At 42.3% G+C, this 25,213-nt stretch overlaps 4 protein-coding genes across 4 annotated transcripts; 3 read left to right on the top strand and 1 right to left on the bottom strand.

The window, feature by feature from the left end:
- The first annotated feature begins 3,069 nt into the window (after positions 1 to 3,069).
- LOC113547415 (protein PET117 homolog, mitochondrial) lies at positions 3,070 to 3,875 on the top strand. Its single transcript, XM_026947741.3, has 2 exons — positions 3,070 to 3,307; positions 3,717 to 3,875. The coding sequence occupies exons 1-2, from the start codon at positions 3,212 to 3,214 to the stop codon at positions 3,873 to 3,875; spliced, it is 255 nt and encodes an 84-aa protein (XP_026803542.2). The 5' UTR covers positions 3,070 to 3,211.
- A 395-nt stretch (positions 3,876 to 4,270) lies between these two features.
- On the top strand, positions 4,271 to 8,303 carry kat14 (lysine acetyltransferase 14). The gene is made up of 10 exons (XM_026947730.3): positions 4,271 to 4,529; positions 4,696 to 4,817; positions 5,100 to 5,221; positions 5,388 to 5,569; positions 5,665 to 6,042; positions 6,114 to 6,619; positions 6,710 to 6,843; positions 7,149 to 7,324; positions 7,513 to 7,703; positions 7,891 to 8,303. The coding sequence occupies exons 1-10, from the start codon at positions 4,271 to 4,273 to the stop codon at positions 8,062 to 8,064; spliced, it is 2,244 nt and encodes a 747-aa protein (XP_026803531.1). The 3' UTR covers positions 8,065 to 8,303.
- Positions 8,304 to 8,579: 276 nt separating this feature from the next.
- dzank1 (double zinc ribbon and ankyrin repeat domains 1) lies at positions 8,580 to 19,998 on the bottom strand. Its single transcript, XM_026947731.3, has 20 exons — positions 19,890 to 19,998; positions 18,788 to 18,945; positions 17,460 to 17,613; positions 16,026 to 16,155; positions 15,786 to 15,920; positions 14,898 to 14,980; positions 14,473 to 14,590; positions 14,045 to 14,158; positions 13,489 to 13,581; positions 13,253 to 13,375; positions 12,522 to 12,686; positions 12,192 to 12,384; positions 11,835 to 11,938; positions 11,172 to 11,255; positions 10,943 to 11,045; positions 10,579 to 10,658; positions 10,388 to 10,471; positions 10,128 to 10,255; positions 9,264 to 9,338; positions 8,580 to 9,065 (listed from the first exon to the last, which is right to left on the bottom strand). The coding sequence occupies exons 2-20, from the start codon at positions 18,894 to 18,896 to the stop codon at positions 8,906 to 8,908; spliced, it is 2,235 nt and encodes a 744-aa protein (XP_026803532.3). The 5' UTR covers positions 18,897 to 18,945; positions 19,890 to 19,998; the 3' UTR covers positions 8,580 to 8,905.
- Positions 19,999 to 20,499: 501 nt separating this feature from the next.
- polr3f (polymerase (RNA) III (DNA directed) polypeptide F) lies at positions 20,500 to 25,138 on the top strand. The gene is made up of 9 exons (XM_026947738.3): positions 20,500 to 20,703; positions 20,976 to 21,093; positions 21,623 to 21,690; positions 21,840 to 21,907; positions 22,006 to 22,118; positions 22,200 to 22,343; positions 23,552 to 23,659; positions 23,782 to 23,973; positions 24,575 to 25,138. The coding sequence occupies exons 1-9, from the start codon at positions 20,648 to 20,650 to the stop codon at positions 24,650 to 24,652; spliced, it is 945 nt and encodes a 314-aa protein (XP_026803539.1). The 5' UTR covers positions 20,500 to 20,647; the 3' UTR covers positions 24,653 to 25,138.
- The last annotated feature ends 75 nt before the right edge of the window (positions 25,139 to 25,213 follow it).

Genomic DNA, 25,213 nt, shown 5'->3' with positions numbered 1-25,213 from the left:
CACACACACACACACACACACACAGTTTATCAGGTAAACATCATCTTTTTCAGCATAAGTACTTCATCAGAAACCTTCTGCTTACACACACACAAACCCATACAGAGAAAAATAAAAATAAAAATTGTGTATGTGTCTCCCCACACACATACCCCCCACACCTAAAACAAACACACACACCTTCGGCCCATGCAGGGGTGAAAGGAAAAGAAAACTAGAAGAAAGAGAAGAGTTTGCAAGTCTTTCAAAGAGAGCGTTACTATTTACTCAGCTCTGTAGCTTCAGACGCTCACTGCTAGTTCACATTCGCACAATATTGACACACACACACACACACACACACACCATCTCCACTCCTGCTGGGAGGCACTCAGGTCACCTCATGACAAGAAAGTGTGTATTACACACTCTACAGCTTAGCCTAGCATGAATTCCATCGTGGTAAACGTGGACTGATGCTAGCTTAGCTGGTCCATGCTAGCTAACTAGCCGTGAAGTCTTTTTTTTTTTCCCACAAAGACTAGAGGGTATTAGGGAGCAGAGTTTTCACAACTTCCTTCTTTCTTTCTAACATTTTGTTAACTTTTTCTCTCAGTTTAGTCATCCATTTCTCATCCAATAGTTATTTTATTATAGCTATGGTGCTAGCATGTGTCTCTATCCATCGAAGAGCAAGCGTTAGATGAGAAGCGGCCATTTTTTTCTATTCAAACTGAATAGCAGCACAGTGGAGCGGAGAAACTGATATTGTAAATTGTAAACATTTTTCATCTGTGCCTCAACTGAAGTCAGTTTATTGAAGAATACAGATAAAAATAGTATCTCATTTGCTAATCTCATCCTGAAATATACAGCGATTGCATGGTATTAGGGTTAAACATCAGCTTTTCTCTTTATACACAATAATTCTGAGGAAAAATAAGAGACAGATGTTGTGGCAAGCAGGGGGTCAAAGGTCACAAACCTCATTTAGTAGGTGTTAGGATTTAGCATGAATATTCACGAGACCACACGTGTGCACAAGCACACACACACACACACACACAGAGGGAACATTGTGTTCTTCATTGGGTCTGGGTCGGCCTCTCCTTCTCTGCAACACCAGGGTGAGAAAGGGTGAGAGAGAGAGAGAGAGAGAGGGAGTATGCTTTCAATGAATCTGATACAAGAGCACTTCAAGTAACCAACAAATCACAGATTTTGCAGGATCTACATCTTATTGGTAAATGATCTAATAAAGGAAGAGTAAAGACAACATTACACGAGGTTACTAGACCGCAGGTGCAATGTAAAACAACCTCAAACTAGTTTCTTCTCCGGTGCCAAGAAACCAGAAACTAAAACCTTGAGGGTTTGATAAAAGGAAACCATCACATCGCATCGCATCACACACGGGGTCAGTGCAACCTCAAAAATATACGAAAAGCTGTATGAGCAGACGATCAACAAGTACAAACCGAAGTCAAAACAGAAATCAAATGTAAAAAGATAATACAGATCCAGAATAATACTAGGATAAACTATAGGTGAAATTCCCACTTTGATTTCCACCAGCGTTTCCATGACGACTCATAGGAAACTGCCATTGCCATTGTTGTTCATTTTCTTCTACACTCAGTATTCAATGGTCAACCCTAAAAACACCTTTCCAGCATCTTGTCGGACTGAGATGTCTTATTGGAATTATAATAAATAATAGTAGTTCCAGGCCTAGATGTTCCATCATTTATAGTTTTAGTGGTTGTGATGGGTTCTTCATTCATTCATTCATCTTCAGTAACCATTTGAAAGCTTGCATGAGGTTGCTTTCATCCACTTTCTGTACCACTTATCCTAAACAGGGTCCGAGGCGGGACTCGAACCCCCGACCCCGGAGCCACTAAGCTACCGTGGCCCCCCCAGGCTGCTTTCATATCATAATTACAAGCTTCAAAAACTATTTTGAGCCTCAAGTTTCTGACTTCCTACTCATCTTTACTCTCACATCACAGCAAAACAGACCAGGAACAGTTTCAGTGTCAGGTAATTGAATTAATCTTCTGCATACAGTTTCCTTTCATCAGAACTGAATCATCAGGGATGAACCCATAGACCGTGACCTTTCAACTTTCATCACTGCAAAGGAAAGAAAAAGTTCAGCGTTTGCTGGCTGCAAAAAATAATTGGTCTAGTTGACTAGATAATGTTAAGTGGTGCAGTTAGAATGTTATACATTGGGAAAATGGACAATTGGAGGAGCATGTGAAGGTAGCATCCCACCCACTCACCGACCCACACATACACACACATTTTATTTACAGTATTTTAACATACTGTACTTTAACTTTTTTTTTTTTTGGATATGATATTCCACCATTACATAAAAAATTACACAATAAAACACATATTAGCACCAATATTATTCTGCCCAAAATAAACCACAACAATCAATGCATTTTATATACACATTCCCAGACTAAAAGTTGCATGTGAATGCCACTTCAAGTCATAGCTATAAGTGGATTTTAATTTGTTTCTGAACTTTATTAACTTTTCTCATCATTTCAGTAGTCTGTGATGATTAGCTAATTATTGTAGTCTCTTATTAGTAGACACTGGCTTCCATCATATATAATCAGTTGTGTGTATTATGTACATCTTTACAATAAGAAGAAATCTGAAAAAGAAATCAGACTAGTCAACTAGCTGAACAGTTCACTTTTCTTCTTTTCATTTCGTAATTACAAGTCCACAGAAAGTCAAAGAGCTAGTGAAGGCACCATCATCGGGTCATCACTGTGGTGTAGGAGGTGAGCCGGTATTGTGTAGAATTCTGACAAGAATTTAAAAGAATTAGACTAGTGCTCTTTTTTTTATTTATTCAACACTGTCAGTAGTAAAAATTAAACACTTAAACCAATGAATAAATTGTTTAAAAGTGCTAATTTCTAACATGTCTAGGTAAACAGCCGCTCCAGGCCTGATGGGGCGCTAATCATCCACCGGTTGCTTTTAACTCAAACAGGCGAAGAACAACACTGAGGCTCTTTTCCAAATGGCGACTGACTCCCTACGTAGGCAGACTGTCTGCTGTGTTCAATAGCAGCGGAAATAGTGCACTCTGTGTGTAACACGCAGCCATTTGGGATTCAAGCGTTTGTATCTGTAGCTGTATCAAAGCGACCCAAGCGTGTTAGCCAGCTGCTGTCGTGTCCCGTAATGTCCTTTAGCGATGTCTACAGCCTCTAAAGTCGTTCTCGGGTTATCCGTAGTACTGACTGTGGGCACCGTGGCTGGAGTGCACATAAAGCAGAATTGGGACAGACAGGTATGACCAAGGGATTTAGCAGAGGTAGCTAGGGGCTCGCTGTGTTAATGTTGCAGCTTTGATTGAAGCTAACTAGCTAAGATAAATGAGAATGATGTGAAGCGTTATTTTAAAATGGTACACTTCTAAAACAACGAGAATGTAACACTGAAAAATGTAATGAAGCCTGTTTTGCTTCAATTTGAGCGAAAAAATATATATACACAGTTCACATTGTGGCATTAATGGTATAACAGGTTATACAAAGGTCACGTGATGTGTACAAGTCACAAGCCACGCCCACGCCTTACCTGTCCAACTAGGTAGCTGCTGATATAAACATGATCTAAGGGTTTGATACCTGCATAATGAGTTACATCAGATCAGTTTAGACTAGAGTGTGACTTTGCTTTGCTATTCTCTCCAACAGAGGCTGCGAGAGGGAGTGCTGCGAGACCTGGAGCGTGTGGAGAGGAAGCGTGAGAACCAGCAAGCCCTCGAGGACCAGATCCGCCTGACCAGGGAGCTCGTGGCACACAGAGAGCGACAGGAAGCCGCCGAGACGCCCAGCAGCGCTCAAAGCTCCTGAACGATCCGTCTTGAACAGGTAGCGTGTTTTCTACGGAGAGGATTCCATACTAGATAGAAAAGCAATAACATTTGGGGCCGCAGAGCCAAATGTCACGTCCGGGGGGTGGAGCCGGATCAACCGATCCAACTCCTCCCATAAGCCTAACCCCTGACTCCTAACCCCTAACCCTAATGCACATAACAACATACTTATCCAGCTTGAAACGCACAGAATTGTCTGTACCCGCTGGACTTCATGGCTCGGCTCCACCCATATAGGAGGAGCTAGAGCAGCAACTCCACCCCATGGACTTTTTTGCTCTGCAAGGAGGAGTAATTACCCTTCTCGTCTTCTCTGATTATAGCCACATTTTGATATTGCTTGTCGTTCGTTTTCTTACCACAGAGGGGAAAATGGACGGACTGGAGAAGCGGGGCATGATGGGACAGGACGAGGAGGCTATGTGCACGTCAGCCTCTGATGGTCTGGAGGAGGGCGAGGTGGAGGGCGAGACTCTGCTCATCGTGGAATCTGAGGACCAGGCGTCCGTGGACCTCTCGCACGACCAGAGCGGCGACTCGCTGACCAGCGACCCGGGCGAGGACACCGAGGGAACCTGGAGCGAGGACATGGCCTTCTACTGCGAAAAGTGCCGCAAGTGGATCCCCTCTGGTGAGAGGACCTCGTAGACTCGGGATGATTTGCAGCTAGTCACGTGACTTTGATAAAACTCTCTCTCAAGGAATTTCTAGAGATCAGTCATTTGACCTTGGTGACGTTTCTTGATGTAGATGTTTTTTTTTCCCTCTCTTGACATTTCTGGGTTTTGGTGGTTCAGCCCAGCTTCACGGAGAGCAGCCCAGCTACCTGAAAGGAGACAACTTCTTTAAGTTCATCTGCTCCGACTGTTCCGACGACGGCAAGGAGAGCTTCGAAAGGATGCGCCTCACGTGGCAGCAGGTATTTTCTATGTTATTACTCCCATAACTGCTAAATCCATATAATACAAATCTAATCTTATCCTAATGCTGTACATAAAATTCATTACTGGTACCTGGTTTCTTGAGACTCATTTTGACTGACAATCAGGATGTTTTATTAGAATCACTAGTGCCTAGTACGTGTACTAGTGTCAAGTCATTATGATGTGTTCCAAGGTAAATAAAGAAGTCTGTACAATAACATCTTGTCAACTTGTAAGGCTTGTGTGTGTATGGTGTGTGTGTGTGTGTGTGTGTGTAGGTGGTGATGCTCGCCATGTATAACCTGTCTTTGGAGGGTACGGGCCGGCAAGGCTACTTCCGCTGGAAAGAGGACATCTGCGCTTTCATCAGCCGACACTGGACATTTCTACTAGGCAGCAGGTCAGTGACAGACCACACACACACATATTTAGGCTAGTGGTTACTCTGTTATACATGTTTTGTTGTGAAAATAGGAAAAAAAACAGAATTATCCAACTTTTTTGGCATGACCTCATGACCCTGCAGAACAACGGAATATTGGTTTTTTTTTTTTTTTTTTGGGCAGGAAGAAGACGTCAACATGGTGGAGCACAGTGGCGGGTTGTTTGTCTGTAGGAAGCCCGACATTCTTCCGTTCGGGAGCGCAGGAGTTTGGCGAGCCTGGCTGGTGGAAGCTGGTCCAAAACCGACCTCCGACCCTCAGACCAGAGGGAGACAAGACCTCCGGTTCATCCCTCAAGGCCAAAGGTAGAACTTCAATCTCACCTCTTAAGTCGTTCTTTATTAGTCCGTCCATTTTAGTTGATTCTGTACACCAGTAATTCTGTTTTATTTTATTCCAGCCGCATCGAAGCCACCACCAGACCCCACCATTACGGTGGAGGGGCTGCGAAAGCGCGGAGGGCGCAGCGCCGTGGAGAGCGCCATGCGCCTGAAAGAGAAGCGCTCACGCACGCAGGAGGCCAAGGAGATCCGGCGGGCTCAGAGAGAGGCTGCCTCGTCAGTGCCACTCAGACCGACCGGACGCTCCTTCACGCTGGAGAGGGGCGAGGTGGTGGACTTCGCCTCGCTGAGCTCGTCAGACCGAACGTCACCGTCACCATCACCCTCGCCCGATTTCTCCGCTCCCGGCACGCCCGCCTCGCACTCGGCCACGCCCAGCCTGCTCTCGGAGGCAGACCTCGTACCGGATGCCATGCCCCCTCAGGCGCTCTTTCACGGTGAGTACGGATGGTAGAGGTACTCACGTTTTTTTGGTAGTCTGAATTTATAACATTTTTATATTCCATAGACGACGAAGAGCTGGACGGCGACAGCGCAATCGACCCGGGAATCGAGTACGCACCCCCGCCCAGGGGCACCACAGCCACGGTTTTCGCACGCAAAAAGCAGGAGCTGATTAAGCAGGAGCCGGAGAGCGAGGACGACGCAGAGGACGGCAGAGACGAAGGCAGGAAGGAGAAAGGCGAGCGCAGGAAGGACAAAGGCGAAGTAGGACCGGCGCCCGCGCCCCGCTACGCACCTCTCAGCCTATACGAGGAGCGTATGCTGCTGCGCAGGCTGGAAGCATGTCCCCAAGCGCTGGCTGTCACGCCGCAGGCCAACCGGCTGCGCCGCAAACTCCTGGTGCGACAGGCTAAGCGTGAGCGAGGGCTCCCCCTGCTGGACGTCGACCAGGCTGTCAGCGCCGCCCTCAGCTTGGTCGGGGGGGTGTACGGAGCGCAGGTATCCACAATCAGCGAGACGGGCAAGTACAGGATGAACAGCCAGGATCTGCGCATCCTCGACCGCTTCCAGGTAACACACAGCTTTGTGTAAGAGTGAGACGCAACGAGGATTATTGTACGTGTCGTACATGGCCTGTTTACTTCGGTTTTCTTTTTACAGGTCACGTCATCCAGCAGGAAGGGTTTCTACCAGTCCAACGTCTCCTTCTGGCACAGACTCATGGGCTCCGACGCCTGTATGGACCAAGAAATAAAGAGCCCTTACACGTCTAGAACTCTCAAACCTTATATAAGGTACGACAGTTAAACAAATATACAGAAAATCCCAAAACATTGATTTAAGCCATTGGAAATCAGGGATCCTCCTGAGAGCAGATGAGACTAAAATCATCGCTCAGGTTTATATTTCCAAAGCGAGTGTCTATCCAAAGTGAGAGGTTGCTGAAAATAACACATTTTCAGCAGAGTTGGCCCAATAATGTCTCTTCACTGAAATTTATGGTATTACGTAGGCGTCCTGTATAGACAGTTATGCAAGCGTTCTCTGTAATCGGGTTTATCAAGTACAGAGGTGTTAATGCGTCTGTGGGTGGATGCAGGAGAGACTACGAGACACGGCCGCTGAAGATGAGCCTGCTGGCCGAGATTCGCGCGTACCCGCACAGGAACGACCCGTCCTGGGTTCCAGAGCCTGAATCACCCATAGACTACTGCTACGTCCGACCAAACCACATCCCCTCCGTCAACTCCATGTGCCATGATATGTTTTGGCCCGGTAAGCCATCGTTCAGCGGTGAACATCCTGTACTAGAGATTAGAAGCTTTGTGAGTTTGTATTTGGTAATGTTAGTACGTGAGTAAGTATGTGCACCCCTGCCCATAGACTTAACTAAAGCTCCTGCTGGTATAATGTAACCCTGTGTTTGTGTGTGTGTGTGTGTGTGTGTGTGTATGTGTGAGAAGGCGTGGACCTGTCCGAGTGCCTTCAGTACCCAGATTTCAGCGTTGTGGTGCTTTATAAGAAAGTGGTGATCGGATTCGGCTTCATGGTGCCTGATGTCAAATATAACGAAGCCTACATCTCCTTCCTGCTGGTGCATCCTGAGTGGAGGAGAGCCGGGATCGCCACCTTCATGATTTACCATCTGATTCAGGTGAGAAGGGACATAAACTTCATTCAAGGCCAAAATAAATAAATAAATAAATAAATCAGGGAAATGCAAGGTATTTAGCCTATTGTGTTGGTTATTATTATCCACAGCTTTAATTTATTCATTTCTTACATAACATATCCGTAGTATATTACATGACTCTATTAAACAGTGTCTCGTCTCTGTGTAGACGTGCATGGGGAAGGACGTCACCCTTCACGTTTCCGCCAGCAACCCAGCCATGCTGCTGTACCAGAAGTTCGGCTTTAAGGCCGAGGAATACATCTTGGACTTCTACGATAAATATTACCCGGTGGACAGTAAAGAGTGCCGTCACGCGTTCTTCCTGCGGCTGAGGCGCTGAACAGCGTTCGACTGGACCGGACTGTCGTTATATGGAGAAAAAAAAAAAAAGACAGGGTTCAGGGAATTGTTCGGGAGCAGAATGTAGACCTGTATGTGAACGTGTGTGTTGTCTTTTAAGTGTACGTGTATGTTAAAATGTATTCACAGCCTAAAAGTTTTCCACAGTTATATATATATATTTTTTTTGCAACAAATAAATACCTGCTGATGATGACAGGGAGAAACCATCACAGACCACTAAGGCATGGATGTCTTCTGATTTATTTTCTTCTTACCATCAGGTCACCATACAATGACATTATTCACTCGTTTACTTATCTGTTAAGCGCTTCAATAAGCAAAACCTCAAATTAAATAAGAACACCAGGCAAAACATTACTAATGTGAGATAGGGAAAGGGGGCGGGGCTTCCAGGAGCATCATTTAATATCGGAGAGCTCAAAACACCCACACAGCTGTCAATCATTCTACATTCCTACTATGATTGGCATCTTGTCTGTCATTTGAATTGGAGGGGAAAAAAAAAAAAAAAAAGAAGTCTGCTCGTTTGGCATGTTTTTAAATGATAACGTGGACCAGGAATTTTTCCCCACAGCAAGGATGAGATCATTTCTTTGCATTCCAGGAAATCATAAGCAAAACACAATTTGGTTGAGATACGGTATTAAAAAAAGCAAAAAGACTAACGAGAATAACGAGTCTGCTGTCGAAATGTGTGTTTAGACGCCAGAATCAGATAAAATGATGGTAATCTGGTCATATTTCATCTCTTTGAGTCCTTATCCAGGCAGATCCTGCTCTTTCTGAGGTCTGACATCAGAGCGAGAACTCTTGTCTACCTAAGAGAACGTGTCGAGTCCGGAGGCGCTCCGGGAGTTGAGCCCACTTCCTCCCCTGTGAGCCGCTAACAGCGAGAGCATCGAGCTGGAGCCTGAAGCTTCAGCCACGTTGTACGGTGTCTGACCGTGATTGTTCAGTTTTCTCAAACTTGCGTTGCATCTGAAAGCATAAAAACGAGCGAAGATCCAGCAGCTCTCAACATCAATCTATATCAACATCACAAATGCACTTTTAATAAGCATCATTATGTACATTAATAGTGCTACATTAGTTTTGTTACATGATATTTGGTGTGTGTTCTTATAGTATTGGTGCACAAAGTGTGAAAATATACTATAGTGACGGTTAAATTCTCACCCGAGCAGGATCTCTGCACTCCTCAAACCCTCAGTCCCCAAAGCCGCAGCCTCGTGCAGGGCGCTGTTATTCAACCTGCACAGCCATATTTATAATTACTCAATATTTCATTAGCAGTTTTATCTATATGCCTACATTTGAGTTTACATAATGGGGTGTTGGTCCAGGTTATCAAAAACACCATAGTGTAAGAGTTCATTTACAGCCATACGTAACTACGTCTGCATTATAGATATCACTCACTCACACACACGTATACAAAAATTATATCGGGGTGAGGTGTGTCTTGTGCTAGGGGTATAACACAAACATTAACTGTATCTGTATATGTTTAGTGCTCCAAAATATCCCTATCTGTGGGCGTGGCCTAGAAATATATGCTGTTTTAAAAAAAAAAAATTATTATTAAATTTTGTTTGCACATGCCCACGATATTTTCAACAAATTTAGTTCTGTTCTGTTTCCCAAAATATAAACAAATAGTAGCTTTATTTAAAATATCCACGACCCTGACCAGGCAGTTACTAAGGATGAATGAATGAATGAATGAATGCCGTATGTTCATTGTATGTTAACGAACATGTTTTGGAACTGCTAGCTTCATATCTGACTGCTTGCTCATGCCGGTATGAAAGTAAAAACCTCCCGCTTGTGTGATTTTTTTGTTGCGTCCTGCATGATCTCAGTATTATATAATACGATTCACACCTCTAGTCTCAACTACAAACCTGTCTGGCAGACTGTGCAAAAAACTGTGCATAGTACGCCTCCCATTCGTATCTACTTTAGTGTTCTTTCTAAAGTATATAGTTCTGTCATTACGTCATCATCATCATCTAGCTAGCAACAGGATCGGATACTCACGGCCCTGAAAGCTGGTCAGCATCCGCACCTTTCTGCACCAGCATAGGGATGACATCATGATGCCCATTTAGCACAGCGGCAACCAGAGGTGGACGCTCATCGCCGTCCAGGCAGGATGGGTCGGCACCCTGAAGATACACGTTATTCTTAATACTTCAACTAACGAATTGCTTCAGTCATCTTTGCACAAAGGCAGTTTGTGGAAGTCAGTCGGCTGAATTAGCTGTAAAGGTAACTGATGTTGTGTTTGACATTCTTGCCTCATCCAAGAGCTGCTCCACTACTGCGATTTGGCCCCGCCCCTGTGGCCCCACCTCCCTCAGCAGCAGGCTGTCTTTGGACTCCTGTGAAAAAAAAACAAAAAAAACAGCCATGTTGTAGTGTTTATGATATCTGATGCAAGTGAGAGAGAGAGAGAGAGAAAGAGAGGTAGAGGTAGGTAGGTACTAACAGGTGGTTGCTCGGCTGTGGCTGAAGTGCAGCTCTTCTTCCGGTTCTTAGCACTCATTCCAGATACTGTGGCCTCACTCACTGCTCACACAACATTAGTTACAACTTAGTTCCACAGGACAAATAATTTTTTATTAAATGATCCCAATCACGTGATCGACAATGCGGAAGAGTATCGCTAAAGTAATATCATCCTAGGTTGCTTCAGCTAAATTCCTGTCCAAGAAGACATAGATACATGTAGTATCTCTTTTACATAAACTATAGCGAATTAGAGTAATTATCGTGAGGTTAGGTAATTATCATTCAATGCATATTTAGCATGCATATGTGTATTTAGTATATTTATATATACACTAGTGTACCTAGGCTGGTCTGGCTGGTTGTTAGCTTGGTCCTCCCCTCAGTAACTTCGCTGAGGTTGAGTTTCTCACACAACGATCCATTCAGATGCCCTGATGGAGATGACTACACACACAACATATACAACATACACAACATATACAACATTTTGGAATCCACAATGACAATGTGCAGCAATGACTTCATAACCAAACCCCTACTTGTTTTTTTTACAGTAAAGTATGTAGTTACCCTGGATCTGTCTGGAGATTCCAAGATGAAGTTAACACGCAGGCTGACTTCGTAGCTGTCCTCTTCAATTACAGCGGAGATCAGCTGGAAAACCGAAAAACCACATATATGCGATATAAAAAAAAAAAAAAAAAAAAATCATAGTATGTGCTGGATCAAGTGCTATTTTATACGCTGCCAAGCAGTGAGGTTGGAAACTGTATCCAAACCAAATTTGCAGTGATTAGTTACTCAATTTTTGTATGAAATTAACCGGGAAAAAGGTGGAAAGGACACAAAAATAAGTAAAAAATTTAAATTTGGAGGTACACGTGATAAGAAAATATAGCTAATGTTGTCTTATTAAGTTGCTCTAACATATGTAAGTCAGGAGCTAACTTATTTCGTGGACATTCCACAACATTAAATGTAACTAAAAACGGATAAAAAAAAGTACAAACTTTTAATTGCCGGATAAATCACTGACGTGATGTGCTGTTATGAGAAAATAATCACATTGGCTACACTGGTTCATGCTGCGATGGTTAAATTCTTTCAGAGCTAAAAAGATCACTTAAAAAAAAAACAGTAATAATTGAACGCATGACAGATTCATATATATTTGGCAAAGAAAAGCTGCGACAATAAAGCGTCTGTGTAAGTATTGGTTTGTCCGGGTCTCACCCTGCCCATCCTCGGTTCTCCAACCAGAGCTCTGAACTCGCTGTTGTTTTGCGTGTAACTGCGTAAGTGAGCGCAGATGTGATCCAGCTGCTTCCTCCAGAACCCTATACACACACACACACACACACACACACATTAAAAAGAGCTGTATGACATGTAAGACATACAGTACTTGCAAAGGTGTTTGTAAAATGGGGATTAAGGTGGAAACAATGAGACCTTCAGCAAAATAAAAACTTTCAAGAGTAAGGGTTGGGGTAATAATCCATTTTGGTTTCCCATAATTCCTAGCACCCTTCTATGATCTCAATAAAATACTGTATATTTTTAAGTGTTAGACATAATCATGCATGTTACCTCGACCAGGGCTGATAGCTGTGAGCAAAGGCTTCCTGTCACTCATCTGGCCCTGTCTGCTAAGCTCCGCCTCTCTTTGCTGGCTCCGCTTCTGCAGTTCAGTGCTGGAGGGGTAGAAGAGGCCAGAAGTCTGGGTCTGCGCGTCCACACACCTCGCCACGCTCGCGACTGCAGCATGACGTGTAGATGAAATCTAAAGAGAGAGCTGATGAACCTGGATTCTTTTGTAATAAAACTAGAAACAATTAAAATTCCTGTTCACTTGTGGTATCTTGTCTCATTTTCCTCCATTATCAGTTACACTTCCCCGAGGTGTGGCGTGTGTTATACCTGCTCAGGTTCCAGTGCGCCGTCTCGTGCACTCGGCTGCGTGCTACAGGCCGACCCTCGGGGCGGACCTTCCAGGAACACACCACAGCTTCCACAGAAGTTAGCATACGGGTGACTGCTAGCTCCGCATTTAGAACAGGTCAGATACTTGGCTGCGTGGCCAGGCTGGGGAAAAAAAAAAAAAAAACACATAACAAAAAATTACATTTAGGGGATTTTTAATTAATGCGATAAGAATCATCAGACAGAGGTTCACGACTGAGCGCAAATGTTACCAACAAGACAGGTTAGTAGGTTACGGATATTCCGTCATTATCACAAATAACAAAAAAAAACAAAAAAAACATTATCAGTTCTATTACTTTAATATTTCTATAGTAAGGACTTTGTACAGTGAACGCTCCATATCAATAAACAGATTAAAAACGTGTGATTGTTCACATGGTGCCGTTTTCTATAAGAACAGGTTTATTCAGCATTTTGGAAAGGAGTCTCTAGTGTCAGTGCAACCGCTCCTTATTGTTTTCCACCACAGCAAGGTCTTTATGACAGCACTTTCTCCGTTTTTTGTTTTATTTTAATAAGGAAACGACTGTTTATAGCTGCTATAACATAAGCGATAACAAGAACATTAAAAGCAACTATAAATGGATACAACGTACATATCTGTCAAACTGTTGTGGAGGAATAAAATACTTCTGTTTTGCATTTTCGGCGGTTTGCGTTCTCACCTTGGCACCGCACCAGTCGCAGAATCGAGCGTCTGAGTGGTTCACTCTGTTACATTTGGAGCAAGGAACCATCTTCCCTTCTGCGGAGGGTAGAGGAGGAGCTCGCTGTCCGCTCAACACAGGCTAGAACAGGGATGAGACGGAGAGTCCGATCTGTCCAATTCCTCATTGTTTTAAAAGAAACTCATGAATTAACTGTGAATACTCCGATTATCATACACGTGAAAGGCTCTTACGCTGTCGGCTTGAGACAATCTGGTCTCACATGTCACGCAGAAGGTGATGTGGGCGGGGTTTCCTGTGCCGCATGACGGACAGATCAGTTTGCCCTACGAGAGGGGAAAGAGGTCACTGAATGAGTTGCATTGTTAACTGAGTATGTGTGGCCAGTGTGTGGACAGAACATTTCATTCGATTCAGTTCTTTACTTTAAATCGCATTAAATTGCAAATGTACAGTATCCAGGTCTATAAAGAGCGTTTATAGAGTGTTTATTCAAGTTTATTGAGCTACGTAGGAAAGGTTGAGCAGTTGCATGGGCTTCTTATCGCAGAGGAGAAGTGAAGTATCTAGACATCTAGAGCTGCTCTACGTAGTGTGTGCACAGTCATGTACCATTTCTAGAGCTGTTCTATATCAATACATACATCATGTCTAGAGGTCTTCTACGTAAAAGAACGTATAAGCATCATAAACATAGTATCTAGAGTTGTTCTATGCAGAGAATCATGTATGTGTGTGTGTGTGTGTGTGTGTGTGTGTGTGTGTGTGTGTGTGTTCAGTCTTGTACACCTGCAGCTTCAGGCTGGCCTGTGGTTGAAGCTGTGGGGAAATAGGAGTCTCACACACCACACACGAGGACGTGTTCGCCGGGACCATGCTCTTACACTGCACACACAGGATCATCTGGAAAAAACACACACACACACACACACACACACACATACACACATATATATATATATATATATATATATATATATATATATATATATATATATATATATACACGCACCAATAGTGACCCTTTACTAGATATATAAAGCAAATACAGCAAATGCAGACTTTATACTATATACACTCAATGGCCTCACTTTAATATGAACACCAGTGCCTCTGACTGTGAACTTCATACGTATGTCTTTGGAAAAAAAAAGAGGACTGGTGTATTGCAGGGCTGAAATCTGCACCAGGGTAGAGTAACGCAAGGTTGCGCGTACCTGTCCCCCCTCAGTAGGGGGCAGTCTCTGTCCTGGGATAGGAGGCACCGGAGCGCCACAGTGCAGGCAGAATCGGGCGAAGGGGTCCGAGGGCCGATGGCTCAAACACTTAAAGCACCTGCATGCTCAGAGAACCAGACCAACAACTTATACAAGAGCCTAGAGTAAGTTTATACACCTGAATTTGTAAAAGAAATAATAAATAATCATCCTATTTTCACTTCCGCTTGGGAGAAAAATTCAATCCTGCTGTTATAGCAAAATAATCAGAAAGTTAATGTGACAGGAAATTAATCAATACCTTCTGACCAATCAAATTTGAGAATTTGACCATTTAAGACAAACTGATCTCTAATAATAATAATAATAATAAAAATGTCATCGTCTCTTTTATTTTGTCATCAGTCACTCTTTCTTTCTCTCACCTGAGGAAATCTGTTTCTCTCTGGAGGCGAGATATCTGCGTGCTGTTTAGGTTTTTGAGCAGGCCGTCTCCATCGCCTGCACTCTGAAAAGTAAAAACGAATGTAAAACAAGTCATAAAGGGTTAAGGACCATTGCAACAAACTGAATTTGTTTGAAAAAAAAAATAGGTGGTTTTTTTTTTTTTTTATACACTATTTCTATGGTAAGTAAAGAACACTCCACGTCGTGCTGTTTTAGGGAAATAATCAACGACAGGATGGAGTGATGCTACTGTTACCACCCCGAAGTTGGTCTTACTCCTCTTATACCACAGCAAAGTGTCAACGATTACAATTTCTCATTTATTAAAGAAGGACATTTTGTACCTTTTGACCATTTATAGTTATATTAAAAAATGTCATCACTTACATTATGGGAGCTATAAACATTCATTCCCTCACCAGTCTGTCTTGAGGTTAATGAGACAAAAAAATATGCTGCTTGTTACTGAGAAACCAGAAAACACAAAGATGTCTGTCCTGAAAAACTTTCCCCATGGTGGAAAACCTCTGTTATAAAGTGCTGACACTGGAGACTCCTTCCAAAAAAATGTAAAAAAATGTAAAAAAAAAAAAATTGTTTGGTGCGTTATTTGCATATGTACTGGAAGTCTCAGACGTGTCCCTCATTTTAGAGCTCATTTTATAACCTACTTTGAGAGTTGTTGAAACTGCGAGCATGCTTCGTACCGTTTCTATCGTTCAGTGCTGCTTTTTTTGTGATTTGGCTTCATAACAGACACGATGAAACTGGTGTACTGTAAGTGAGGTTTGAATGGGGTGTTTTTGGGAACCAACCACACGTACTACAGTCTGTACTCTGAGTGACAGGTCATTAGTAAATCTTACCTGTGGGCGTTTTGTGGGCGGGGCCACAGGTGCGCTCTGTAAGCGCTGGGACAGAAAACGAGGGCCTTTTCGAGTGCGCCGTGTTCCGTTGTTGGAAGTGTCTAAAGAGGCATCTCCAGCACCGTTCACCTGCTCCTGTGGTGCGTTCAGAAAACCATTGCGTTAAATACACCCACTATTGTGTGAAATTATGTCTCATATTTGGTTATATCAAATATGAGGTAGGGTAAGAAAACAGACGTGTTCAAAGTCACTTTGCTCCAAACTCTTTATAGAGAATTCTTGAATTTCGTCTGATGGTTCTTGTAACTCAGACGGCACACAATCCACGACGAAGACCTTCGTAACAACGGCACTCTGTCTTCCATCACTGCGGCAGGACAGAAACACGTAACTGTCATTCTGCTGCTCAAAAACACACACCAACAAAACACTGAGGAATATGAAGTACATTTAAAGGAGCAGTTTGCAATTTTTTTTTTTTAGAGTGACCAGCAAGAAAAACTGCAATTGTAAAATTAAAAACATTTACAAGCTTTTATAATTTCCCTCCTGTACCTAAACCCACCCCTTCTACTGCGCAGCTCTGTTCCAACTAAGAGAAAAGCTCATTTCAGGGCCAGAAAAATGTAAACAGAAGCTGAAATAAAGAAACCTGTCCTCGACTTTTACATGACAATATTGTAAATCACATCATCATTTTTTTTTTTTTTTTTTTTGCTTAGGCTTCTATGAAATTACACAATTATTCGAGGTCCCGCAATCTTTTTTTAGGGAAAAGGAGTAAACCGAGGGAAAAAAAGCCACTCTTTTACAGCTGGGGTGGAGCTAATTTCAGGGCCAGGAAAATGTAAACAGAAGCTTGAAATAAAGAAACAAGAAACTAGCCTGATTGATTATATGATAAAATTGTGACTAGCAGTCATCTTTCAAAGGCATATATAACTATAACTAAAAAGAAGCAAACTGAAGCCACACTTTTACAGCTAGGGGTGGAGCTAATTTCAGGGCCAGAAAAATGCACAGAGAAAACATATAAACAAACAAACAAGTGAGATCGATCACACAAGAATAGAGTGAAACAATATATGCAAGGCATCTATGTACTTATATGTTTAATAAAGGTATGTAAACATTTTTGTTATGAATGTTACAAATTGCAACTTTAAACCCCAGACAGGACTATTCCAATTAATTCCACAGCCACTTTCAGTCCTGTTGTGGAAAGGGGCATGCGTGCTCACTATTCATTTACACAGTGAAGTAACCTGGAGACTATCCCAGGGGACTTGGGGCACAAAGCAGGTGACACCCCGGACTAGGTGTCAACCGATTGCAGGGCAAAATCACGTGCACACTCACACACTACGAACAGTTTGGAAATGCCAATCAGCCTAAAACGCATGTCTCTGGACTGGGGGAGGAAACCGGAGTACCCCGAGGAAACCTCCGAAGCACAGGGAGAACATGCAAACTCCACACGTGCACACAGGATTCGCACCCCCAACCCAGGGGGTACAAGGCAACAGTACTAACCACTACGTCACCGTGCCCCCCAATAAGGTCAGTCATAACTCTTGAATAAACAATTATATTCTGTTTTATTATGAAGATTTGTTCTTTTGTCTTGGAAGGTAGGTTAGGCCATAATTCTGTGATTTTTAATCACAGTACCTGGTCACAGCTATGGCCCTGACATGCACTTTGCCGCTGGGTAGGCGAATGGGCTCAGTGTATCTCAGCGTGCTGCTGTCCCCAAGCCCTGGCCTTCGCAGCAACTCCGGTTTAGTGCCATCCAGCGTGTAGAAAATTCTCACATCAGGAGTGTCTGAAATGTAAAAACCACGGATGTGTTTCAAACTGTTTTACAGACCTTAGTCGACTTCCCCTTATTATCTCTTACACACTGTAACAATGACAAACTGAGGCCATAGTTACTTTCTTACAGTATATTACCTTTGGACTATGTACAGAGTGTATTGAGTTGCCATGACACTAGCTAGCTAACTAACTGGATAGCATGCTTATTAGCTGGCTTGCTAACAGCATAATATAAGATTATGCTACATATGCAGAGGTAAAAGTGCCAAAACTCTGAGGTAAAAGTTGAAGCATACTGTAGCTTCAACGGAAAAAAAGGATAATCTTTTCAATTTACTCAACAAATATCAAAAATACTTAGAAAAGAAAATGTTTTAAATCACATACTGATTTTAGAAACTGATGGTACATTAGTGTTTCTTTCAGCAAGGAAGGTGGGAAAACATTAGCTAAAAGCTAACCAAGAACAGCATTATTAACATTAACATCTCTCAAAACTTAGCTAGCATGATACCTCACATTCATATGCTAACTGCTAGCTCTTTATCAGTAGCTAATTGCTAATTTCTAGTGATAAATTCTCCTCTGCCTAAGTTGAAGGTGTAGCTACTTTTCTAACATTAACTGGTCTAGCTAATTTGCTAACATTTATCTACATTAGCCTGTTTTTTATGTATGTATTTATTTATTTATTTATTTATTTATTTATCGCACTAATACCAGGGTAGACTAGCATTGATTCCACTAGCTAACATACTTGACTAGGCAGTAAGTCACATTCTATCTAATGGCAAATATTTACAAGATCTTTTACTTCTGATTAATTCATTAGCAAACTATGTAGCGTTAGTTGTGTATATGAAATTAGCTTAATTTGATGACATTAGCTTAATTTCATCAGTTAAAAACATGTATTTTTGAATTCATTTTCAAATAGCAACCTTTTCACTTTCACTGGAGTACATTTGGTCTGGAAAATTCCACATTTATCTATACTTTCACGTAAGTATGATTTCTCAGCATTTTTCCCACCTCTGCTGCTAATAAAGTTATTATTTGCATAAACAGAACATCTGAAAAAAACAAGAAGGTATTCAACTTAGGTGAAATGGGGACAGGAAATCAACATGGCGATATTGGAGCTGTAGTCAGTGGAGTAGAAATGGTGAGCCTGAACCCACCTGACTTGATCTCGATGGGCGTATTGGTGTCTATTTCATGCTTGGCTTTTCCGGGAGTTGGAATCCGAATGGGAATTATGAACGGAGCCACAATGGAACCTGCAGTCATCCTGAAGCTTTTAGATCACAGGTATCCAGAATTATCACCCAGCCTTTACCTAGGATTCAAATGACCAATTAGTAATATTAACCATTCAATTAACTACATCATCTCAGCAAACTTGGGAGGTAAATAAATCTCTAAGCAGTCAACTGGATTAATAGCTTTCTGCCATTTTGGTTCCCACTGGGGTTGGCTTGGTTGTTAGCACTGTTGCCTCGCACCTCCAGGGTTGGGGGTTGAATCCTGCCTCCGCACTATGTGTGTGGAGTTCGCCTATTCTCCCCATGCTTTGGGGGGGTTTCCTCCAGGTACCCCGGTTTCCTCCCCCCAGTCCAAAGACATGCGTTGTAGGCTGATGGTCGCACTAGTATTGGCTGATTTCATGCGTTTTAGGCAGTAAATTGTCTGTAGTGTGTGAATGTGTGTGCGATTGTGCCATGCGATGGGTTGGCACCCTGTCCTGGGTGTCCCCTGCCTTCACCCCGAGTCCCCTGGGAAAGGTTCCAGGCTCCCGGTGACCCTGTGTAGGATAAGCGGTACAGAAAATGGATGGATGGATGGATGGGTGGATGGATGAATGGATGGGTTCCCACTGGACATACTGGTTTCTACTCAGGGTCTAGAAGAACAGTTATTGAAACAACAACTACAAGATGATTACAAGGTGTTATCCCAGCTCGGGTTAGAGTATCCGTGTCCGGCGTTCCCGGGATAGACCCCGGATCCACTGACCACTTTAAACCAGGATAAAGCGGTTACTGGAGATGAATGAATGATCAAATGGGCAAAACCATTTAGAGCCATTGTATGAACTCAGCCTTGGAATAGTCTGAAACCCACATAGCTCCATACAGGGTTCACTAGTTTGTAGTGAGCATTAAGCATTTCAAACCATACAGTATGCAGTGCGTTTATCTAGGAATTATGGTGGCCAACTTTCAACCAATTTTTAAACATGCATCTCAAACAATTAGGGTAATATATAAGAAAAGCTTTTACCTGGTATCCAGTGACGCCGCACTCATCAACTCGGCCACACAACAACACGCGCTCTTATTGGACAAACGCGTAGCCCATAGCAACCGCAACTCGCACTAGTATTGGCTGATTTCGTCTAAACAAACCACAAGTTTATGTGTAATATTTCAGTTACTTTTTTTTTTTTTTTTTTTTTGAATTCTTGAGACAACTTTCATTTATAAAAAACAGACCTGGCGCAAGTTCTTGAAACATTTAATTAAATATAATTCTTGAAATATAAAAACAGTGAAATATTTACAACCGAGTAACATATGTGAATAGTCTTGTAGCATAGCGTTGACCTGAATATTATTTTTTTTTAAAAAGCCACAAAAATATTTTTATTCAGCCGATAATTAAAGCAAATTAAAATTCTGTGAAAAAAAACCTAAAAACGAAGCTTTGCGACATGACTTTTATACAGGCAATAAATCCGCCACCAATAGCATTAACCCGGAAGGACCCAAGCAACACGCTGCAAATGCGTTATTCCTTTCCCACCCGTATTTCGTAAAATCCCGCCTTCATCACTATGATTGGCTAAAATCTCATCCTGTAATGCAATTCTGCAGTATAATTGGCTAATACTTCATACTTCGATTCAGGAGGCGTGGCTTGTCACAAGAAAATGGGTGTATAAGAAAAAACACGCTGCTATGTTGTAGTATATGAGTAGTTTTGCTGGCGTATTGCAGTTTTAAACTTATTTTCTCGTATACTTCTATGAAATCCTAATAATGACAGATGTTAAGGTTAAAAAGGAGTCCACAGATGTTGTGGATATCGAAAACAGGTAAGTTGGGTGGGTTATTAGTTGTATCCAGTATACCTATTTCTAGTTAAGAAGTAATATTACATCATTGTGGACAAAAAAAAAAAAAACCGAGAGATCTCTTAGTTAATGTAAATGATATGATATATAATATGATACACAGTATTTAAGGTTAGGTTGATGGATCCTGTACTGTATGTCTTCCTATTTCCTGTAGAAATGCATTGACATGCAGTATGTAGTGCAGTCAGAGAGTGTGTTAATCTGTGCATGATGTTTGTATGTGCATTAAGAATAAAGGAGCTGTGTCAGCAGTTTCCACAAGGCATCACAGACCAGGTCATCCAGAATGACATGCCGCATGTGGAGGCTCAGCAGAGGGCCATGGCCATCAACCGGCTGCTGTCTGTGGTAATCAACCTGAGAGTCACTGAACACTTAGTGTATCAGGAACATCCCACTTTTAACCTTGCATGGCATCGCACTGGCCCTGTTAAGAGGACACTGACTGTAAACGTGTACGGTTACAGTGTCTGCAGCGTCTGTCTGGAACGTCGCTCAGTGTAATGAGAGCACAACGGGATTATTTAATCCAGCCGTGGATGATGACATGGATGTTCATGTCACATGGTCACACATTTGTCTCACTTCAAACATGTAGATGTACACTGCATGAAGGATCCAGGGACGCATTAGTAAATCCTGGGCTCCTACACACTCCACTTTATGTAATAAAGTGGATAATACCTTTGTGTCTATATCTATATACAGTTAGGTATACCTAATAAATGGGCAAACGAGCATAAATGGGCCTTTGTTTTAATTTTAAAAAAACACAACAATGGTTTTTAGGCTTATAGCAACATTACAGAGATTTGTAGATCCTTGGATCTGTATGATTATTACTCATGTTTAACATTTTACACTCTTATACACACAGGGCCAGTTGGATCTCCTCAGAAACAGCAATGGGTTGCTGTACCGGCTAAAAGACACTCAGTCTGCAAGGTAAGTCCCCTTTTTTCACAAAATAACAATCTGTCTTGTCTCAGTAGGACTTTTTTTTTTTTTTTTAATCGGGAATGAATTTTAAAAGAATCCTTTTAACTATAATTATATATGCGATTATGTTTGGTTTGTGTTTTTTATTTCTGAAGTAAAATGAAGGGCTCTGACAACCAGGAGAAGCTTGTTTACCAGATCATCGAGGATGCGGGGAATAAAGGTGAACGAATGAAATCCTGTTTGAATGGTTTGACACCATGGAAACGAGAGAGAGATAGAAAGAGAGAGCTTGTTATTTTTTTTTTTATGTCTTTACAGGAATATGGAGTAGGGACATCCGCTATAAAAGCAACCTCCCCCTGACTGAGATCAACAAAATCCTGAAGAACCTCGAGAGCAAGAAACTTATCAAAGCCGTGAAGTCTGTGGCAGTGAGTTGATCAATAAGAAGTGGTGTTTTAGCATTTTTAGACTTGAAATTCTTTTTTTTAACAATTAATTGTTGTATCCAGGCCTCCAAGAAGAAGGTGTACATGCTGTATAACCTGCAGCCGGACCGCTCGGTTACAGGAGGGGCGTGGTACAGTGATCAGGACTTCGAGTCTGAGTTTGTGGAAGTTCTCAATCAGCAGTGCTTCAAATTCCTGCAGAGTAAGGTCAGGACCATCGCAAAAACATGCTTCTTTAACACCTAAATATCGTCCTAGTAGCTCGTTTTTTTCTTACTAAGTACTGAAAACAAACCTTTGCACTTTTGTAAGATCAGCTTTGAGGGGATGGGTAACGTTTTGTTTGTTTGTTTGTTTATTAAATTAAAGGGAACGTGTAAGATTTTAAAATTGCGATCTCCATTTGTTTCTCAGCGCAATTCGATTCAAGAACAGCATCAGCAACCAGGCACTACTATTCTCCCTTATACTTACCAATGAGCACATGACCACACACACCTGAAGCACAGTGAATCTACAAAAGAAAAAGGGGAGAAACAACATAAGGGACTTTTAAAAAAGGACCAAAACGCTCACTGTACGTGGTTGTAATATTATGAAAGTGAAAGTGAAGTGACGTGACGTGTGGTGACTCATACTTGGAATTCATGCCCTGCATTTAACCCATCCAAGTGAACACACACACCCACACCGTGAACACACACCCGGAGCAGTGGGCAGCCTTTTTTGCTGCAGCGCCCGGGGAGCAGTCGGGGGTTCGGTGCCTTGCTCAAGGGTCTCACCTCAGTCGTGGTATTGAGGGTGGAAGAGAGCGCTGGTCATTCACTCCCCCCACCTACAATCCCTGCCAGACCCGAGACTCGAACCCACGACCTTCGGGTTACAAGTCCGACTCTCTAACCATTAGGCACTGTACACTCAGGGCTGATTCTAGTCTCAGTTAGAGGCGGGGCTCGTAATCACAGGTTTGCGTTCAGAACTATATATTACATTTGCGCATGCGGGCAAAATAAAATGCGTCCCAGGGTCAACGAGAGCGTTCCCGCTTCCCCAGTTGTACCAAACACGGGGCTTAAACCGCACAGAGTCCGTGTGAAAACGCGAATTTCAAAAAGAATGAATGGGACAAGTGAGTCATGGCCAGCGACGCGTTCCGCATATTCGATTTCATTTTATTTGTATCCCTGCGATGACAAGAAGGTGAAACCAGACTCAAAATGGAGTCCATCCTCTACTTGGTCACCGGATAAAGGGATTATAAACCATTACAGTATACAGGGGTAGAAGAGTAAAGACGAACAGTAGGAAGTGTGTTGAAAGGGTGAGACTTTTTGTTGCAAGTGCAAATCTGTGTGTGTGTGTGTGTGTGTGTGTGTGTGTGTGTGTGTGTGTGTGTGTGTGTGTGTGTACTCCAGGCAGAAGCTGCGAGGGACAGTAAGCAGAGTCCTATGGTGCAGAGAAACAGCTCGTTCGCCACCTCATACGAAGTCTGGAAGTACATCTGCGAGCTGGGAATTAGCAAGGCATGGTCTACATGTATTAAATTATATAATTATATAAATACAACTTGTGAATCTGGCTGTTGGATAGTAACGAAAGTGCCAAAACACCAGATTATAGTTCCGAACTGGGCGTTGTGTTGTAGGTGGATCTGTCTATGGAGGACATCGAGACCATCCTGAACACACTGATCTATGATGGCAAGGTGGAAATGACCATCATCGCGGCTAAAGAGGGCACCGTAGGGTGTGTGGACGGCCAGATGAAGCTTTACAGGGGTGTGAACTCCATCATCCAGCCCACAGGCCTGGTCAAAACGCCCTGTGGACTCTGTCCGGTAAATTCCGCAGTTACACTAATGGCTAAAAAACAGTGAACACAGAGCAATAAGTATATAATTTATCGAAACTAGGTTAAGAAAAAGCCGGAAAAGCCCGGAATTGCTTCAAAACTGTGTATCCAGGAAGCACAGGCTACAACCAAGTGTCAGTAATTACACCAGAAGAGTGATTTCTGCCAGCTAGAGGTGCCAACATTTATGGTTTCGCTGTAGCATTTACAATCTTTGATGACATTCACCACTTAGAGAAGCCAATTCACTGAAGGGGAAAGGACGCCAAAAGTCCATTTGCTTATGAGCCAATAGAAAACAAATGGCAGGGATGTGATCTTTTTAGTCGACTCATTATTAAGTAACGGTTTCACCAGACATTTGCATCAGTGTTTTTTTTAGTATAACATTGGCTGGAGCACAAAAATATTGGCACCTCTTCAATTCCAAAACAAGGTAGTGAGCCTCAATAGTCTGTAAACTTCCTGACCTCATCAAGAAGAGCCAGTACCTAACGCTTGCCTCTCAAATTCGAACGCAAAATTCTCAAATGACTGTTGAGGAAGTGACATACCTGACTTTTTTTTTCCCTCTGCCATTCTTCTAGGTGTTTGACGACTGCCACGAAGGCGGGGAAATATCACCATCCACTTGCGTGTACATGGGAGAGTGGCTAGACTTTTGACATTTCTTTTTGTTCGTTTGTATGTTTTTTTTTTCTCTGTGGAGAAAGTGCCATATACTTTTTTTTTTTTTGCAACAATTTGATGCAACAGATGATGATTTTATTTATATTGAACAATAATAGGTTTGATACAGTATATTTGAAATGAATGGGCAAAACGAAGAAGAAGAAGAAACAACAGCAGCTGTACTGTGGACCTCTGAAAACTATCCTGGACTCAGATATAATTTTTTTTTTTTCTTATCTCCTTAAAATCAAATATTCCGATTCACGGGATACAGCATTACAAATACATCCTCATACACACTGTAAATCAGCTGACACACATTTCCCCTGGATCTGTGCTCATTCAATAATATATATATATTAAAAAATCCTTGTTACTTGGGATAAAAAAGGTGTTTTTTGTTTTTAGAAAATAAATGAACACAGTATAAACTGTAATGTTTGTGGATTTCTGGTAATAAAGACTGGGACTGAAAATAACCCTGTCCTGTCAAGTGTCATTGATGATCCACAACTGGGAAAAATGTTATTATGTAACTTACTGTATAAGCATTA

This window comes from Pangasianodon hypophthalmus, chromosome 25 (assembly GCF_027358585.1).
Source record: "Pangasianodon hypophthalmus isolate fPanHyp1 chromosome 25, fPanHyp1.pri, whole genome shotgun sequence".
NCBI classification, from domain to species: domain Eukaryota; kingdom Metazoa; phylum Chordata; class Actinopteri; order Siluriformes; family Pangasiidae; genus Pangasianodon; species Pangasianodon hypophthalmus.
This window is presented reverse-complemented; position numbering and strand designations above follow the sequence as displayed.

Bases quoted from the DNA above. Each gene is read 5' to 3' on its own strand.
- LOC113547415 (XM_026947741.3), top strand. From the start codon at position 3,212: ATGTCTACAGCCTCTAAAGTCGTTCTCGGGTTATCCGTAGTACTGACT. The intron at 3,308-3,716 runs GTATGACCAAGG...TCTCTCCAACAG, and splicing joins AGCAGAATTGGGACAGACAG to AGGCTGCGAGAGGGAGTGCT.
- kat14 (XM_026947730.3), top strand. From the start codon at position 4,271: ATGGACGGACTGGAGAAGCGGGGCATGATGGGACAGGACGAGGAGGCT. The intron at 5,570-5,664 runs GTAGAACTTCAA...ATTTTATTCCAG, and splicing joins TTCATCCCTCAAGGCCAAAG to CCGCATCGAAGCCACCACCA. The intron at 7,704-7,890 runs GTGAGAAGGGAC...GTCTCTGTGTAG, and splicing joins TGATTTACCATCTGATTCAG to ACGTGCATGGGGAAGGACGT.
- dzank1 (XM_026947731.3), bottom strand. From the start codon at position 18,896: ATGACTGCAGGTTCCATTGTGGCTCCGTTCATAATTCCCATTCGGATT. The intron at 11,939-12,191 runs GTAACATGCATG...GTGTGTGTATAG, and splicing joins AGCTATCAGCCCTGGTCGAG to GGTTCTGGAGGAAGCAGCTG. The intron at 9,066-9,263 runs GTGAGAATTTAA...TTATGCTTTCAG, and splicing joins AGTGCAGAGATCCTGCTCGG to ATGCAACGCAAGTTTGAGAA.
- polr3f (XM_026947738.3), top strand. From the start codon at position 20,648: ATGACAGATGTTAAGGTTAAAAAGGAGTCCACAGATGTTGTGGATATC. The intron at 20,704-20,975 runs GTAAGTTGGGTG...ATGTGCATTAAG, and splicing joins GTTGTGGATATCGAAAACAG to AATAAAGGAGCTGTGTCAGC. The intron at 22,119-22,199 runs GTGAGTTGATCA...TGTTGTATCCAG, and splicing joins AAGCCGTGAAGTCTGTGGCA to GCCTCCAAGAAGAAGGTGTA.